Raw genomic sequence first — 19,406 nt, 5'->3', positions numbered from 1 at the left:
AGGACGCCGGCGCTTCAGTTCCGCCGCGCCGGCAATGCGCGTGCGCAGTGCCCTGGTGGGGGTCGCGCGTGCGCGGTGCCGCCCATCCCCTCGAGCTTCTGTCAGTCGAGGCCCCGGCGCCGGGGACCGGGCGAGGACGTGCGGAGCAGCGGCGGCGGCCCCCGCGCAGGTATTCTCGGTCCCGGCCGCTCGGACCGTCCCCCGGGAGGCCGCCCCTGCGGGGGCTGGTTCTCGGGCGCCCGGTGTAAGTGAGCGCCGCCGCCCCGGCGGAGCCCGTCCCCTGGCTGGGGGCTGCGGGCGGCCGCCGAGTGTCCGGTTCCGCCTTGTAGCGGCCGAAATTCCCTGCGACGTTGGGTGGATACGTTCGCCAGCGCCGCGGACGCCCTAGTGTGGTTGGTGTGGTGGAGTCCGCCTGGTGGCTTGGCTTTTCCTTAATGACTTGTTGCCGCTAAGAGACTGAAAAACGTAAAATGTACAAAAGTCAGTTTTCCAGCTTCTGTAGAAAAATCAGATCTGGCAGCGTTGGGGCCAGATCCCGTGTGTCACCAGGCTCCGACCCTCCGGCCCCTTCCTGTTGCCCGGCGGGCTCTGCCGGCGTTCGAGGTTGCAGCCCCTTCTGGGGAGCGTTGGTTCCCAAACCGAAAAGTGGATGTGGAAGCCCCAGTCGGCATCCTGCCCCTCCTGGAACGTCAGGCGTTTAGAATCCCTGTCCAGGCAGGCTGACGTGTTGTTGCTCTTACAGTATCAGTGGCGTTGTTTGTACCGTGCTGTATTGTTTACAGCATCCTTTTACTTACTTTTTAGACATAGGATTCATTTATTTATTTGCTTATTTATTTTCAATGAGCTTCCTCTGAGCTTTGGTGAGCGTCGCCCTGAGCTAACATCTGTGCCAGTCTTCCTCTGTTTTGTATGTGGGTTGCCACCAGAGCATGGCCACCCTGTAGGTCCATGCCCGGGAACCCAACCCCAGCCGCCAAAATGGAGCTTGCTGAATTTAAGCACTAGGCCATGGGCTGCCCCTACAGCATCCTTTTAGATAGTGATTCCTTTAATGACCCCAGAGTATCTTGAAGAAGAAGGCACAATACAGTTAATCCCCTTTTTTTTTATGAGAAGCCATGGTCAACAATGTCATTATTTGGCCAACGTCAATAAATGATACAGCTAGAATTCCACACAAGTCACGTGGCTTTTCCAACCAGTGCATTTGTCTCGTAAATGGAGTATAAGGATTGGGAGCTCAAGAAAGAGTCCAGGCTAGAGACAGATATTTGGATGTCTCAGCATACAGATGGCGGTTGACTCTCTGAGGGCTGAAGAGCACCAATGAGGACAGTGTAGTTAGGAAGAGGTTAGAGCCTTCAGAGAGGAGACCAGCATATGGAGAAGGAGCAGCCAGGAGGCAGGGAGAAAACCAAGGCAGCATTATGTTAGGGAGCCACAGAAAGAGGTTGTTTCCGGGGGGAAAAGGTAATTAAAAGTGTCAAATGCCACTTAAAAGTCAAGTAGGAAAAGGACTAAAAGATGTGTGTTGGATTTGGCAACAACGAGATTGCTGGTGGCCTTGCCCAGAATGGTTTCATTGACGTGGTGGGGTAGAAGCTATACATTATCATAAGTGGAGAAATAAAGACATGAAGAGGTGGCGATGGGTCAGTGGAGGCAACTCAGGAAGTTTGGCTGTGGAGAAGGAAGTGTGGGAACTAGAGTGATGATGTGTGTTGAGATGTTTTACTTTGGGAGATTTTTGAGCAGCCTAAAGCTGATGGAAGGGAGCCAGTGGAGAGAGAAGATTTGCTGGTACAGAAGGGAAAGCAGTGAAGTGCGGTCCCCTAGAAGATAGGAGGGGAATGACGTCTAGAGCACAGGGCAAGTATTCGCTTTGGACACAGGAAAAGCACTTTTCATTGTAGCGCGAGGGAAGGAAGGACAATAGGTTGCAGGTACACGTGCTTTATGTGTCGACAGGAATGAAAGTGAAGGGATTCTCGGATGGCTTCTACTTTCACTGTGAATAAGGAGAAGAAAACACCTGCTGGAGATGAGAAGAGAGGTAAGAAAGCTAAGGTTTAAGCAGTGTGGGAAGGATCTAAAGTAGCTGTTGTGGAGAACCTGGTGGACAAGTCTCTAGAAAGCATGCTGGCCTTTGAGGGCTCATTCGAGATTGGAGGCCATGAATTTATACTGGCATGACCTAGGGTCAGGTGGAGATTTCTAAATAGTGTAATTCCTTTGACACGAGAGTCTACTCAGACTTCTTATCTCAGAGCTATTTATGGAGCACCTTTGTCCCCGAGCGCTGTGCTGGGTGCTCTGGTAACACTGCCTGAACCCCAACCTGTGTCTCCAGACCACACTTCACTCCAGAACTCTTAGACGTCTGTCTTTTGGTGTCTCACCCCATGTACTACACAAGTCTAAAGCTGAGTGTGTGGTCTTCATCCCCAAACCTGTTCCTCTGTAGTAGATTTCATAGCAAAGTCTTACCAGAAATTTTTAAGAGGATCATGGTGGGGTAGGTGCATCAGAAAGATGTAGCAATCCTAAGCAGTTCTGCACCTAATAATAAAGCTTTAAAATGCGTCAGGCCAAACCGAGTAGAACTGCAAGGAGAGATAGAGAAACCCACAATTGTAGTGGAGATGTCAATACTCCTTTCTCAACAGATGACAAAACAAGTACCCAGAAGATCGCCAGGGTATGATAGAGTTGAGTGACACCATCAGCCAACTTGACCTAATGGACATTTACAGAACACTACACAATTACAGGAGAATACACATTTTCAAGTATATAAGGAACATTTACCAAGATGGATCATATTTTGGGCTATGAAACAAATGTGTTGTCTGACCACAATGATATTAAGTTAGAAATCAATAACAGTTATCTGGAAAATCATCCAAATATTTGGAAACTGAATGACTCACTTTTCAATTACCCATATGTCAAAACGGAAATTAGGATTTTGAACTGAATGAAAATGAAAATGCAGCGTTTCAAAATCTGTGGAGTGTGGCTAAAGCACTACTAGAGGAGAGGTCTCAAATGAATAACTTAAGCATTCGTCTTGAGAAATTAGAAAAATAAGAGCAAATGAAATCCAAATAAGTACAAGAAGGGAAGTAATAAATACCAGAGTGGAAATCAATGGAATAGGAAACAAAACAATAGAGAAAATCAGTGAAACCAGAAGCTGATTCTTTGCTATAAAATAGAGAAATCTCTGTCCACATTGAACAAGAAATAAACAGAAGGCAAATTAACAGTATCATGAATGAGAGTGATGACATCATTGCTAAAAGGATAATCAAAACAGGAACAACTTTATGCCCATAAATTCAGCTGCTTAGACCAAAGGAATGAATTCCCTGAAAGACACTACAAAGCTCCCTTGAGAAGAAGTAGTAACCTGATTAGCTGTGTATCTGTCAAAGCATTGAAATTGTAGTTGAAAACTTTCCCTCAAAGAAAATTTCATACCTTGATGACTTCACTGGGAACTCCACCGAACATTTAAGGAAAAATAATACCAATTCTACACAGAATCTTAAAGAAAATTGAAGGAAGGAAATATGTCCCGGCTCATTCTATAAAGACAACGTTATTCTGATACCAAAATTTGACAAAGACATTACGAGAAAAGAAAACTACAAACTAGTATCCCTGACGGTCATAGATGCAGAAATTCTTTTAAAACGTTTTTTAGCAAATTGAACCCAACACAGTATAAAAAGAGTAGTACAGCATGGCCAAGTGAGGTTTATCCCAGGAAAGCAAACTTGGCTTCGCATTTGAACACTGATCGGTGTAATTTACACTATTAACAGTCAAAAAGAAAACCAAATGGACCGTCTCAGTCCATATAGAGAAAGCACTTGACAAAATCAAATATCCATTCCTGATTTAAAAAAAAAAAAACTGTCAGCAAACTGAAGATAAAATGAAACTTCCTCAGCATAATAAGGGCGTCTACGAAAAACCCATAGCTGGCATATGGAATAATGAAAGACTAAATGCTTTTCCCCTAAGATCAGGAACAAGCCAAAGTTGTCCAGTCTCTGTTGTCTGACCACTTCTATTCAGCGTTGTACTAGAAATTCTAACCAGTGTGATGAGGCAAGAAAAAGAAATGGGAAGTTTCCAGATTGAAAAGGAAGAAGTAAAATTGCTTATTTGAAGATGGCATGGTCGTCTACAGCCGAGACCCCCAGCCTTGGCACTGTTGACACTTTGGGCCAGATAGTTCCTAGTTGGGGTGGGGTGGTGCTGTCCAGTGCGCTGTGACGTGTCTCGCAGCACCCCTCTCCTGCCCCTAGACACCAGTAACACACACCAATGTCACAAGCAAAATATCTCCAGACGTTGCCAGCATCCCCAAGGGACAGACTGCCCTCGGCTGGGAACCATGCTCCATGTAAAAAGTGAAATGGAATCTGCAAAAAGAGCTACGGGAACTAGTAAGTTAGTTTAGCGAGGTTGCAGGATAAAAGACTAATATGCAAAAAGTAAATTATATTATTTCTACATAACTGGCAACAAATATTGGAAGTTGAAATTAGAAAAAAAACAATGGCATCAAAATATATTAAATACTTGGGATAAATCTGAAAAAAGATATGCAAGATTTATGCACTGAAAACTAAAAAACTTTGCTGAGAGAAATTAAAGACCTTAATAAGTGGAGACATGCCATATTCATAAATTGGGAGATTAAGAATCATTAAGACATCAATTCTCAAATTGATCTATAGATTCAATGCAATTCCAGTCAAAATCCCAGCAGACTTTTATAAAAATTGATGAATGGATTCTAAAATTCATTTGGAACTGTAAAGGATCTAGAATAGCCAAAACAAGCTTAAAGAAGGACAAATTTGAATGGCTTATCTTGCCTAACTTCAGTACTTACAATGAAGCCACAGTAATCAGAATACTGTGGTGGTAGTATAAAGATAGAAAAGTAGAGTAATGGAGTGAATAGAGAGTCCATATTGGCCCATGAGTATATATACAGCCAATTGATTTTTGACAAAGGAATAAAGGTAATTGGAGAAAAGATAGTCTTCAAGAAATGATGCTGGAAAAATTGGATATCCATATGTTAAAAAAGAATGTTAATCTATACCTTGCATCATATACAAAAATTAGCTCAAAATAGATGGTAAATATAGTGTGAAACCTAAAAGCATTAAAGTTCTAGAAAACAATCTATGAGATTTTTTTTGGTATGACACCAAAGCACAATCCATAAAAGGAATAGATAAACTGCACTTCATCAAAATTAAGAACTTCAAAGCCTGCCCTGATGGCCTCTTGATTGGAGTTCGGTGCTGTCACTGCTTCGGTGGACCTGGTTCAGTTTCCTGGCGTGGAACCACATCACTCATCTATCAGTAGCCATGCTGTGACAGTGGCTCACATAGAAGAACTAGAAGGACCTACAACTAGAATATACAACTATGTACTGGGGCTTTGGGGAAGGAGAAAAAGCTAAGAACTTCAAAATACATTGTTGAAGATATCCTTCAAGGTGAATGAGTAAACTGTGGTACATCTGTAAATTGGAATATTATTCAATGATAAAAAGAAATGAGCTTTCAAGCCACAGACAGGCATGGAGCAACCTTAAATGCATGTTGCTAAGTGAAGGAGGCCAGTCTGAAAAAGCTACATACTGTGTGATCCCAACTACATGACATTCTGGAAAAGGCAAAACTGTGAAGACAGTAAGATCAGTGGTTGCCAGGTGTTGTGGGGAAGATAGAGGGATGAATAGAGCACAGGGGGTTTTTAGGGTGGTGAAGCTATTTTGTATGATACTGTGGTGGTGAATATAAGTCATCATACATCAAGACAACAAGATTGTACATACATTATTGTACATACATCGTACAACAAACAACAGGACAGAGAGTGAACCCTAATGTAAACTGTGGACTTAATTTAATGTGTCAGTATTGGCTCATCAGTAGTGCCAACTGTGCCACACTAATGTAAGATGTTAATAACGGGAAATGATGGGGAGTGGTGAAATGATATATGGGAACTCTATACTTTCTGTTCAGATTTTCTACAAACCTAAACCTGCCCAAAAAGTCTGTTAATTTACAGTACATATATACTGTTGAGAGGATGAAATTTTCACCCAGATGGGGAGAAAAATATTTGCAAATCACATATCTGATGATGGACTTGTATCCGAATATATAGACATATGTAAACAAAATACATATTACGTATTTTATATATATTGTGTATATATAGTATATATGTATTACATATTGTATATTATTATTTATATATACATACATATATATAATATCTTCACAATAATTTCCAGACTCCTGAACGGGCATCCAAGGCTCTTTGTGATTTAGTCCTAGCTTACTTCGGGTGTCCCTCCCATTTCGAGCCCTGTGCTCTAGCTGTATCAAACTCCTTGCATTTTCTGCACACTGAGTTCAACCACAGTCAGTGACACACACACACAGTCAGTTCCTTTTTGTCTTTCAATAATCCTCATAGCACTGTTTGAGAATTAAAAGAGATAGTATATATAAAGTACTTGGAATAGTGCTTGGTACTTAGTAAATGCTTGATAAATGTCAGTTATTGTTCTTGTTGTCATCATCTTGTAATGAGTATTTCCACACTCAGCTCTGGCATCTCCCATTCTGAGAGCTTTCTCAACTCAGTCTCTCCAGGATCCTCGGTGTCCCTCAGCCTCGTGATGTGTCTCTCAGAGTGTTTCCTGCCCTGTGGGGTGACTTCCTCTAATGCTCAGCAAGATGCATAATGCCCTCCGGGGTCTCAAGCCTGCAGGTGTCTCCCGTTACATGAATTTTCGGCTTCTCCTCATTCCCATCAGGATTTTAAGTCTTCAGTCTCTTCCATCTTTAAAAGAAAAATCATCCCTCGACTCCACGTTCCTCTGCTTTCAGTCCTTCGTTACCATGGGTCTTAAGTTAAAACTCATATATGATGAAGGTAACATGTAGCTGACATGTTTTGAACACTTACTTGCTAGGCACTAGGGGTTTTTTTCTACCAGGGTAGAATACACATACCAAAATTTAACATCTTAACTGGTCTTAAGTGTGCGGTTCACTGACATTAACTACATTCACATTGTTATGCAATCATCACCATCCAGCCGCAGAACTGTTCATCTTGCAAGACTGGAACTGCCTATTAATCACTGCTATCTCTCCCTCCTCCGCCCAGCCCTTGCCAGCCACCACTCTCCTCTCTGTCTCTGTGAATTGACTGCTCCAGAGACCTCACGTTAAGTGGGATCATACAGCATCTGTCCTTTTGTGACTGGCTTATTTCACTTAGCATAGGTGTCCTCAAGGTTCATCTATGTTGTAACGTGTGAGAATTTCTTTCCTTTTTAAGGCTGAAGATATTCCTTGTGTGTTTGTATATAGCGCGTCTTGTTTAGACAGTCATTAATTGACGCACACTTGGGTTGCTCCCACCTCTTGGCTGTTGTGAATGATGTTGCTGTGAACATTGGTGTGCAAATAGCTCTTCAGGTCCCTGCTTTCAACTCTTTGAGTTTATCCCCAGAAGTGGGACTGCTGGACCATATGGTAATTCTATGTTTAATTTTTTTAGGAACTTCCATACTGTTTTCCACAGCAGCTGCACCATTTTACACTCCCACCAACAGTGCGCAAGGGTTGCAGTTTCCCCACATCCTCACCAACACTTGTTATTGTCTATGATTTATTTTTATTATAGCCATCCTTGAGGATTTTGATTTGCTTTTCCCTAATGCAGCTTAATGATGTTGAACATCTTTTCATGTGCTTATTGGCTAATAGTCTATCTTCTTTGGAGAAATGTCTATTCATATCCTTTGCCCATTTTTTGAATTGAGTTGTCTTTTTATCATTGAGGTGCAAGAGTCTTTATATATTTTGGGTGCTAGACCCTTATGAGAAATGATTTGCAAATATTTTCTTCCATTCTGTGGATTGTCTTTTTGCTTTCTTAATAATGTCCTTTGAAACACAAAAGTTAAAATGTTGATGAACTCTAATGAATTTTTATTGTTGCTTGTGCTTTTGGTGTCATATTAAGAATTCTTTGCCATGGCGCTGGCCCCGTGGCCGAGTGGTTAAGTTCACGCGCTCTGCTGCAGGCGGCCCAGTGTTTCGTTGGTTCAAATCCTGGGCACAGACATGGCACTGCTCATCAAACCACGCTGAGACAGCATCCTACATGCCACAACTAGAAGGACCCACAACGAAGACTATACAACTATGTACCGGGGGAGCTTTGGGGAGAAAAAGGGAAAAAAAAAAAAAGAATTCTTTGCCAAATGCAAGGCCCTGGATAGTTTCTCCGATGTTTTAGCTCTTAAATTTGAGTCTTTGATCCATTTTAAATTAATTTTTGTGTGTGGTATGAGGTAGGATCCAACTTCATTCTTTTGCACGTGGATATCCAGTTGTCCCAGCACCATTTGTTGAAAAGACTATTCCTTCCCCATTAAATGGTCTTGATACCCTTACCAAAAATCAGTTGACCATAAATGTAGTGGTTTACTTCTGAACTCTCGGTTCTCTTCCATTGATCTGTATGTCTATATTTATGCCAGTACTGCACTGTCTTGATTACCATAGCTTTGTACTAAGTTTTGAAATTGAGAAGTGCGAGTCCTCCAACTCTTCTTTTTCAAGATTGTTTTGGCTAAACTTTAAATAGCCAAGGGTTCCTTAAATTTCCATATGAATTTTAGGGTCAGCTTGTCAATTTCTGCATAGGAGGAATTTTGATAGGGATTGCATTGAATCGGTGCATCAATTTGGGAAGCATTGCCATCTTAACAATATTGTCTTCCAATCCATTAACCAAGGACGTCTTTCCTTTTATTTAGGTGTTCTTTAATTTCTTTCAACAATGTTTTGTATTTCCTTTGTTAAATTTGTTCCTAAGTATTTTTGATGCTGTTATAAATCTAATTGTTTTCTTAAACTTAGTCTCAGATTGGTTATTGCTAGTGTATAGAAATGCAGTTGGGGGCTGGCCCCATGGCCAAGTGGGTAAGTTCGCATGCTCTGCTTCGGTGGCCCGGGGTTTCACCAGTTTGGATCCTGGGCGTGAACCTAGCACCACTCATCAAGCCACGCTGAGGCAGTGTCCCACATAGCAGAACCAGAAGGACCTACAGCTAGAATATACAGCTATGTACTGGGGGGCTTTGGGGAAAAGAATTAAAAAAAAAGATTGGCAACAGATGTTAGCTCAGGTGCCAATCTTTAAAGAAAAAAAAAATGCAGTTACTTTTTGTATATTGACCTTGTTTCCTGCAACCTTGCTGAACTCAGTTATTAGTTCTAATAGTATTTTGTATGGATTCCTTAAGATTCTCTATATGCAGAATCACACCATCTGCAAATAGAGATGATTTTACATCTTCTTGTCCCATCTGTATGCCTTCTGTCTAATTTTCTGGCCTAGTTGCCCTGGCTAGAATCTCCAGGACAGTGCTGAAGAGCAAACACCCTCATCTTGTCCCTGATCTTAGGAGGAAGGCTTCAGTCTTTCACCATGGAGTGTGATGTTAGCTGTGGGCTTCCATAGATGCCCTTTATCAGGTTGAGGAAGTTTCCTTCCATTCCTAGTTTGTTGACTGTTTCTATCATGAAGAGTGTTGGATTTTGTCAAATGCCGTTTTGCATCTATTGAGATGATTGTGTAGTTTTGTCTTTTATTCCGTTGATATGGTATATTGCAGTAATTAACTTTTGATTTTAAACCAACCTTGCACTCTTGGAATAATCCCACTTGGTCATGGTGTGTAATCCTTTTTATATGTTGCTGGATTCCATTTGTTAACATTTTGTTGAGGATTTTTGTGTCTGTATTCAATATTTACTGACTTTTTAAAAATAAAGTTTAATTGAAAAAACTTAAACATACAAAAAGTCTAGAAGACAATGTAACAGACATCCATTTCGCAAAATTAATCAGTGCCTGAAGAAACACCTGCTCCTTTTGTCTTATTTTTGTCAGAATGCATTCCTTTTCTCTCCCACCCTTCCTCTGCTCTCTCTTCTTGTCTCTCTCCTTCCCTTTTGAGAAGTGTGAGAGTCCAGTGCTGGCCAAGCCCCCTCCAGGCTCTTTCTCCTGCTGATTACAGGTAAAGACTCTGGAGAAAATATTGAAAGGAAAAGTGTATAAATGCTGATAGATTGGGAAGGAGAATCGAAACTTGGGGCAGTGACCCACAGTGTGAGTTTTCCATTCTTTCAGTCCTCTTTCTTTCGTGGCTGTTACCGTCAGCCAGTTCCCAGTTATGGGCTGTGCTGTGTGGGTTGCTGCGCAGGCAGCAAAAACTCTTAAGAGAAACCCCCATCCTTCTGTCTAGAGGAGCTGTGAAAGGGGCCCTACAAGCAGGAACGTGTGAGGGAAAGCAAAGGAGCTAGAAGAATCAAAACCATTTTGAAGAAGAAGAAAAAGTCAGAGGGCTCAGTCCACCAAATAGCAAGACTTGCTGTGAAGCTGTGATCCAGATGGTGTGATACTGGGGAAGGACGGGTGTGTAGTCAGTGGGGCAGAACAGATATTCCCAAGATAGCCCTACTCAGATATGGGCAGTTAATTTTTGACCAAGATGCAAAGGCAATTCAGTGGAGAAAGGATAGTCTCTTCAGTAAGTGGTCTTGGAATAATCAGTCATCCATCTACAAAAACGGAAACTTGACTGCACCTTGCATGTCACATAAAAATGAACTCAAAATCGATCATAGACCTAAAGTACACCTAAAACTTTTTAAACTTCTGGAAGAAAACAGAAAATCTTTGTGAACTAGAGTTAAAGCATTGTTCGATATGACACCAAGAGAGTGATCCATAAAAGTTGATAAGTTGGACTTAAAACTTTTCTTCTCCTAGAGACTGGTAAGAGAAATGAAAGACAAGCCACAGACTGAGAAAATATTTGGAAATTACATAATCTAACAAAGGATTTTTAACCAGAATATATAAAGAACTCTCAAAACTGAGTAAGAATGCAAATAACCCCCCCCCCCCCGAAAAAAGGTGAACAAAAGACTTTAACAGACACTTTGCCGCAAACGATATACAGATAAAAAGCAGGGGCATGAAAATGCCCAATTAGTCCCTAGGGAAATGCAAATTAAAACATGCAATAACACTACGCATCTATTAGTAGAGCTAAAGTGAAATTAACTTTTTTTAAAATCCTGCCAAACCAAGTGCTGGAGAGGATGAGGAGCAGTTGCAACTCATAGATGGCTGGTGGGAATGCAGAATGTACAGCTGCTTGGTACATGGTTTGGAAGTTTTCTATAAGGTTAAACGTGTGTTTACCACGTCGACGAAAATAATCCATAACCAATCTATAAATGAAAATTTGGGTGAGTTTATTCTGAGCTGAAATCTGAGGACCATGGCCCAGGGCCTTTCTTCCCGAAGGAAGAAAAGGCACCAAGGAAGTGAGGTATACAGAGTGGTTATATACCCCCATACAGGACGTTTCACATATGATTGAAATGTCCCTCCCTCAATAGTCACAAGATTGCACAGCACTTGATGGACACAGCAGGTAGTGGGTCTGCTCTCTCAGAGGGCGTAGCAGGAGGCCATTCTATTGTCTCTGGGCGGTCACAGGTGAGCGCAGCAATCAGTTTCTAACCTAAGGAAAGATGCTTAATCCTTAAGGAGATGCCAACGTTGGGAGGGGGAGGGAAGTTGCACCTTTATCTCAAGGGCCTTTGTTCTTGCCATAGGGAATATCTAAAGCAGATATACAATGCATGCTCAACGGCCTCAGTCAGGCCCTTTTGGAAAGACAAGGTCAGGCCGAATTAGGTTTACACAAAATGGCTTCCTCATATACTCCAATATATCCTATTACTTGCCATTTTTACTTGTCAACCACATGACTCAGCAGACCCATTCTGAGGTCTTTACCCAAGAGAAATAAAAACATGTTTACTCAAATACCTGTGTGCAAATATTTATAGTGGCTTTATTCAAAACCGTCAGGAAGTGGAAGCAGCTAGCATTTCCCAGCTGGTGAGTGGATGAACAGGCACATTCGTGCGATGGAATTAACTACACAGCAGTGAAAACATGTTGTTGACACTCCCAAAACATGGCGGAATCTCACATGCATCGTGCTGTGTGAAAGCCAGATGAAAGCCTCCATGAGTACAAGTCCTTCTATGGGACCACCTGGGAAAGGCAAAGTGAAGTAGCAGAAAACGTGAGCGGTGGCCGGGGTTTGGAGTGGAGGAAGGCTTGACCACAAAGCGTCTGCTTGGGGAACTGCCTTGTGAGTGTGGTTGTGGTTACATACTTATTTCTCAAAAAGTCATAGAACTGTCACCAGAAGGAATGATTTTTATTGCGTGTAAACTTTAAAGTGAGAAATAAGGTTGAGGTACAGCTAAAAGTTAAGGCCGCGTCCCCACCCCCGTCTTCGCCCCGCCCTGCCTCGGCCCCTGCAGTGCTGTCCTAATGTTGTGAGTGCTCTTCTTACTTGTGCTTTTGTGTTCTTACTGTGTGTGTGTAATCATGAGGAAGATAGATGGTGGGTTTTGTGTGTTTCAAACGTTTACATAAATGGTACAATACTGTGTGTATCTTTCCGCAACTTGGTTTATTCCTCTCCACATTGTGTTTCTGTTTTATGCACATAGACGTAGTTCATCTGTTTTCACTTCCTGTCTTAGTCAGCTCAGCTGCCATAACAAAATGCTGCAGGGGCAGTGGGGCGGCCTTCAACAACAGGAATTGATTTCTCACTGTTCTGGAGGCTAAGTCTGAGGTCAAGGGGGTGGCCAGTTTGGTTCCCTCGAGGGCCGGCTTCCTGGCCTGCATCTGGCTGTGTGCTCACACAGTGGAGGAGGGGCATCTCTGTTCTCTTTCTTTTCTCATAAAGGCGTTAATCCCATCATGGGGGCCCCATGCTCATGAGCTCATATAATCCTGATCACTTCCCATTGGGCTAGGGCTTCAACACATGAGCCTTAGGGACACAGACTTTCAGTCCATGGCTCCTTGTGCCAGTTCACGTATGATCATTTGTTCCCTGGGAGTCAACCAGAATATTGTGGACTTTTGTTGTTAAAATAATCCATGTTCCCGGGCAGATCCAGTACGTCCCAATTTCCTTGTGTACACACCTGAGACCACACCTGGAAAGGGACTTGCCACCTCTAGGGCACACGCATTGCAGCTTTGTTAACTCCTGTTGTCTCCAGAGACTGTGGCACAGCTGCATCTTCTGCCCTGCTCACTCTACTGGGCCTCCCCACCCACTTCCAGCTGCTTTGCCAGGGTCAACAGCATCCTCTTCACAGTGAAACCCGGGACCCTTCCCACTCCCATCTTCCCTCATCTTGGGAGGTTTACCATTCGACCACCTGTCCTGACGAAGGCCTCTGCCCCTGAACAGCTGTGAGCCTCCGTTGTCCTGCACTCTGGACATCCGTCTGCTCCTTCCCAGGTGCCACTCCCTCTGCCAACCCCTGTCCACGGTACATCTCTGCCACGGTCCCTTCTCTCCACCATCTCCAGCCATCTCATCCTCTATGATAGCGTTTGCTGGTAACTCTGGGCTCCACCCCCAACCCCGACCTCTTCCCTGACCTATAGACACCACATCCATCTGCCCCGAGCTCCTCCACTGGGCGGTCTAAGGTGCCTTCCCTGACCTGTGGATGCTGCGTCCACTGCCCCCAGCTCTTCCCCAGCGGAGCCCAGCAGGCTCTGTGGATGGGGCCACTCTGACTGTGACTCACCAGCTCCGGGTAGAATCCAAAGCCCACAGAGGTGCCCTGTGCAGCCAGAGTTCCGGCCGTGGTGCCTCCGACTGCCCCGGCCACGCCTGAGCTCCGTTTCTCAGAGGCGCCAGGGTCTCTTCTTCCCAGAAACCCTGTTAGCTGGCATCTCTCTTGTCTTCCCAGACCCATCTCTGATACTACAATGTCCGAGAGCTCTGCGCTGAGGGGCGTTGCTGGCTGTGCATGGCCTGGCCACCCAGGCAGGCTAACATCTGAACCCGTAACCTGCAGGAGGAGCGAGAGCACCATCCACTGGTGCTGGCAGATTCTCAGCCAGAGCGGCTGTTTCCTATGCAGGAAATGGACAGGCACTAGCCCTGCATGGCTCTGCTGCAGGGGTGGGGCGGGGTTTGGGAGGAGGGACGTTTAGCACAGTCCTCTAGGACGCGGGCCTACAGAGCTTCCCACATTTAGGATGAGCATCTAACAGCGCAGTATCAGGGGTTAGGGTCAAGGGTATTAGGCCCCTTCCCTGGTGACACGGTGTGTAGAACACCTGCCATGTGTCATATGTGCCTTCTCTTGCCTCTCATCTCTAGAGGGGAAACTGAGGCAAGAGTGTGTCTCCCCAATCACAGTGCTCAGCTGTGACGTGGCGCTCTTCCATGAGGGTGGAAATACAGCGGGCTCACTGGGAGAAGATACAGTGTCAGGGAAACTTCCCACCCCTGAGGGCAGGTTCTTTCAGCCCCTACCAAGCTCCCACCAGGGAGGGCGTCCCTCCTCCCAGGCCCTGCCCCAGCCTGCATCGTGCCTGAAGCTGACGGGGCAGACCCCCAGAAGGACCCCGCATGCTCAGAACTGTGCTTCTTCCTAGGCCTCGCCATGTCTGGGTCCCGGACCCCAGAGTCGGCCCTTGATGTAGGGGGAGACTCCTTCACGTCCTCGAGGGAAGAGGATGCTGCCGATGGGATCCAGCACTCCCATCGCATGCTCAGCTTCAGCGACGCGCTGCTGTCCATCATCGCCACTGTGATGGTCCGTGAGGGGCCCCACCCATCTCAGAGCCTGTCCCCACCCAGAGCCTCCACACCCTCTCAAGGCAGCCTTCTGGTGGAGCCCAGCCCAGCACAGACCCTGACCTGAGCCTCAGCAGCATCTTGGGCTCCCCCATACCCCCAGGCAGCTGGGTTGGGGCGAGCAGCCCAGGACTGGCCTGCGTCCCCGACACCATAGCACCCGAGGAGCAGGCAGTGCCCAGTCCAAGAAATGTCCCTCACTTCTTTTGTGTCTTTGCTCTCATAGATCCTGCCTGTGACCCACACCGAGATCTCCCCGGAACAGGTACTTGGGAACAGTCTGCAACACCTGGCGTGAGGGGAGGGTCCAAGAGACTCACTCAGCCCACTGGCCCACATGTGGCTCCATACAAGGCACACCTGGTTGGGAGGGGCCGGGCGAGGGCGTCTGCTGCCTGCCCTGCAACGCTGGTTAGCCTTCCTGACTGTGAACTGAGGCAGTGCCCTCCAGGAGAGATTCCAGTACAGGCTGAGAAGGGGGTTTCGAGAGCCACCCCCCATCTGCTCACTGGGGTAGGCCTGTGCCAGGAGGCTGGTCTTCACATGAAGGGAGTGCAGCGAGCGCCACAGGGGAGCTGCCCGGAGGTCTCTGCTCTGTCGTCCCTGGAGTGTCCCTCGTGGTAGGAGCTCGGGGAGCAAAGGGCAGTCTGCCTGCCTAACCAGCAGGTGCAGCAGCTGGCGGCCTCACAGGAAGAGGCTCCCACCTGGGCCTGCTCAGTCCACAGGAACGTGTGTGTTTTATCATTGGAGATAAGTGGGAAACAGTTTTCTAAAGCAGAGTATCCATTTATAGCCGACTTGGAGTATTTCTGTTTTCTAAGTAAAACAGCGACATGGCAACTTAGAAGCTGGACGTGATTTTGGAGGACATTAGGAAGTTTCTGGGCTTGCGTGTGTGAGCATGCCTTGCCCGGCCACCTTGCGTGTGAGTGGGGTATCATCTCGAGGTGCCGAGGAGCGAGGATGTGCCCGGCTGGGCTCCAGGTTCCGGTCCCAACTCGCGCTGTCAGCTGGGATGCTCCTGGGAGTCACGAGGACTGCCCAGTTTCACGTTTTCATCTGGGGAGGTGGTAACGACACCTCATAGGGTTTGGGGAGACTCACACAAGCATGGGTCAAGCCTGGCAGTGGCAGCAGCACACAGCACAGGGAATAAAAGTCCAGTGCCACTGCCTCTGTTCTGGAGCCACCCCTCCACAAGGGGCCTCAGGAAAGCCACGTCCCCACTGGGTCCTCGGTGCTCGCCAGGCTGTGCCTGCTCCAGAACCTTCTGGGGAGTGCCACTGATTTCAGGACAGGGTTGTAGATATGTGAGCATGAGATGAGAAGGTGACAGCACATGAGGCCAGACCTCCTCACTTCTCTGCAGTCAGGGTCATCTTTTTGGAGATTGTCTTTTTATGGAGAAATCATCTCTCTGTACGTGCTCATTGGTTCATGGAGAGAGCTCTAGCCAGAAAGTTCTGTGTGGTCTGGGGACTCCTGCAGAGGAGGCATTGCTGGGATGGGTGGGCCTCCTGAGGAGGTGCCGGTGGTGCACCTGCTGACACGGAGGAGACTAGTCAAGACCCGGACGCCCCCTGATTCAAAACCATGACTGCTCCACTGGGCCACTGGGTCAGAGACCCTCTTGCAGATAAAGACCAATGAAAATGGTAAAGCAGTCAGCTTTCTGTTTTGAGTTTTGGTTGATAAAGCGTGAAATCCCTCCTCACAATTTCAAGGGCCCAGGCTTTGGGTGGAGCTGGTTTTCCCCCTCAACTCCATTCACCTCGGACCTGGGGGAGGAGTCACTGCTCCTGATAGGCTTCACAGCTGTTTTTGAATTGGAACCGTTCCCAGCAACGCTGTTGACTCACCGCATGGCGGCAAGGCCTGTGGCCACTCTGCTCCACCTGGGAGCGGCTGGAGGAAGAATCTCTGCCTCAAGAGCTGGTGTTTGGCAGGGAACTCCACATACAAACCCAAATGCGCATCCAGGATGTGGGCCATCAGTGCATGGAGAAGGGCGTGGACCTCAGTGACAGGGCGACAGGAGGCCTCAGGGACAGGCAGGGTAGAGGCGGAGTGAGAAGGAGAGGCGAGATGCTCCCAGGCGCTCCAAGGCCTGGGGTGTCTCAGTGCCTGGGGTGGCCGCCAGCTGCCGTGAAGTGAAGCTCTCTGATGGCTGTGCTCTTCTATTCCAGCCATTTGACAAAGGTGTACAGAAACTTCTAGCAACCAGGATTGCCGTCTACCTGATGACGTTCCTCATCGTGACCGTGGCCTGGGCAGCGCACACGAGGTATGGGGTTGGGCTGGGGCTTTTCCTGGCCACAGTCTGCATTTTTGTGACTGGCATAATGTGTACGCCCAGTGGATTCAGCCCCAACCAGGCTGAGGGTCAGCGAGGTGGCCAGTGTGCACTCACGGCACCAACAAGAGGCCTGTTGGGTGTCTAGCCCCTCACCTCCTTGGAAGAGCTGAGTCCCATGGGGGTCGGGTCAGTAGGCTGCCCCTCCCCACAGAGTCCTTGCCCCCAGCCTTCACTTCCTCATCTGCACACAGCAATGACAGGGCCCTGAGATGATGAAGCAGTGACGTGCTCATGCAGGCGTACGCTGGTCAGGCCTGGGCTGCACGCATGGCTGCTGCCTGCTAGACCCCAGAGACCACACAGGCAGGGCATGGGAAAGGCTGGGAGCCACCGCCCTCTGCTACCCGGTAGCTCCATGCAGTGTGTACAGTCCCTTCATCCTGGTTCTGGGACTCTAGTGAGGAGGATAAGCATGCTCCAGGGACACGTGCTCCAGGGCCAGAGCTTCCTCTTAAGGAGGAAAGGCTTCCTTAGGATCCGAGGGAACATGGCCCCAGAGCTGCAGGGAGCCCCTGAGCCCCCAACCCAGGCCAGGAGGGCACCCATAGATAGAGTTGGGGTGGGAGCATGGGTGGCGATGCCCCTGGTTAACAGGCTGCCTTTGGGAATGAGGTGCTCTCTCCGACTAGGAGTGCTGGGGGTGCGGGCACACCCAGGAGCCTTTTGGGCATTGGCAGCTTGCATTAGAAGTGTCTCCAGTTTTATGTCGCACACTTGTTTTCAGCAGTGACTGTTTCTGGTGGGGATAGGGGACCCTCCCTAAAGGCTTAAGGAAGGGCTTTTCTTTTCTGCCTCCCTTGTTCATGGAGAGCAGGAGGCCCATGGGCTGGCAGGAGCCATGGGCCCACGGCTGCCCTCTGTATGGTCCTGCTGGTGACTGTGCAGGCCTCTGGCATGGCCAGCTCCCTTTCGGATCAGCAGTGTGGACAGGGCTGTGTAGCACCTTGTTTGTGCACTGGCTCATCAAAGGCCACACCTGCTGCTGGAGGCCCTGCCTCCTGGGCACAGCCTCCTGAGGATCCCCTGGCCCCTGCTGGATGCAGACCTCCCAAGTGGGGAACCAAGGCCCGCTGAGCTCAGCCCAGGAGGGGTCAGAGCCCTGGGATACCATGGAGGGCACGGCCAGGGGGGCGGGGTTGGGAGAAGGATTTTGTTTCCAGACCCGAGTGGAGCCTTGGTGAGCTCTGCTCCTGCCCCAACTCCCCGTTTAGTTCTCTGTCTAGTTCTCTCTTCACATAAAACTGTCTCGCTGTCATCTCAGCGTGTGTTTGATGCTCTTAGACCACGTTCGTCAATGCCACGTCATTTCCTGTTTGTCTTAAATTGTTTAGATTGTTCCAGGTTGTTGCAAAAATAGACGACACGCTTGCCCTGCTCAACCTGGTGAGTTGCTCCTGTCATTTTGGGGGATGATTGCGTCTGTAGCTCTGCCCTCTGAGGTGGAGAGGATGCAGCATCAGCTTCTGTGGTGCCCCTGGGTGTGCAGAGCCTGGAATCCGTCCACTCCCAGGCCTCCCACAAGGCCTTCCCTGTCAGGTGGGCAAGGGCACGTGCTTCCTTGTGGTCTGGGGGTTGGACAGTGACATGTTCTTGGGTGGAGCACTGCCAGCCGGTCCCCCTGGGCAACATGGGCCTGAGTGGCCTGCTCTCCTCCCCTCCTCCTCTTCCCCAGGCCTGCATGATGACCATCACCTTCCTGCCATTCACGGTGAGTAACAGCAATTTCCTCCGCCAATTCCCTTGACACCTCACTGAGTGCCACCCTGGGTCCAGCCTCTGCTGGGCCAGAGGACTCGGAACCTAAGATGTTCCCTTCTCAGAAACTTCGACCAGCTGGGTGGTCTAGGGCATGGACCACACGGTTGCAAAGAGGAGGGAAAGTTCCAGGGAAGCGTGTCCCTGGGGTTTCTAGGCTGGATGGGGGAGAGGAGGCCTCCAGCGGCCCCGAGCAGGGCTTGCACTGACAGAGACACCAGCCTGGGCCTCCTAGGGCTCAATGAGGGTGTCCCCTCCATACTCACTGGCGCTCCCAGCTCCTGCCTGGCCCCCAAGCCCACGGCCTCCTGGCTGTCCCGGGCTCCCCCACAGCATGTGGCCCCCACATACCTCCTTGTCCGACAGCTCCCCCACAGCCTGGCCAACCCCCATTCACACCTGCTGTAACTCACTCTGGGTTCTGACGGAGACCAGTGGTCTGAG

General features: G+C 47.7%; 1 protein-coding gene across 16 annotated transcripts in view; it reads left to right on the top strand.

The window, feature by feature from the left end:
- Positions 1-16: 16 nt before the first annotated feature.
- Positions 17-19,406, top strand: part of TMEM175 (transmembrane protein 175) — a 27,326-nt gene continuing 7,936 nt past the window's right edge. For 2 of the 16 annotated variants that reach the window (XM_070264080.1, XM_070264077.1), the window contains exons 1-8: positions 47-244; positions 1,759-1,872; positions 1,972-2,056; positions 14,650-14,810; positions 15,078-15,116; positions 17,038-17,135; positions 18,539-18,590; positions 18,880-18,915. In XM_070264080.1, the coding sequence (XP_070120181.1) occupies positions 1,996-2,056; positions 14,650-14,810; positions 15,078-15,116; positions 17,038-17,135; positions 18,539-18,590; positions 18,880-18,915 (447 nt within the window). In that variant the 5' untranslated portion in view covers positions 47-244; positions 1,759-1,872; positions 1,972-1,995. Of the gene's footprint in view, positions 245-1,758; positions 1,873-1,971; positions 2,057-12,028; positions 12,320-13,955; positions 14,088-14,649; positions 14,811-15,077; positions 15,117-17,037; positions 17,136-18,538; positions 18,591-18,879; positions 18,916-19,406 lie in introns of those variants that run through there. The other 14 variants (XM_070264086.1, XM_023638567.2, XM_070264078.1 and 11 more) reach the window with 13 other exon arrangements.

The sequence above is a fragment of the Equus caballus genome, chromosome 3 (genome assembly GCF_041296265.1).
Source record: "Equus caballus isolate H_3958 breed thoroughbred chromosome 3, TB-T2T, whole genome shotgun sequence".
Taxonomy (NCBI): Eukaryota; Metazoa; Chordata; class Mammalia; order Perissodactyla; family Equidae; genus Equus; species Equus caballus.
This window is presented reverse-complemented; position numbering and strand designations above follow the sequence as displayed.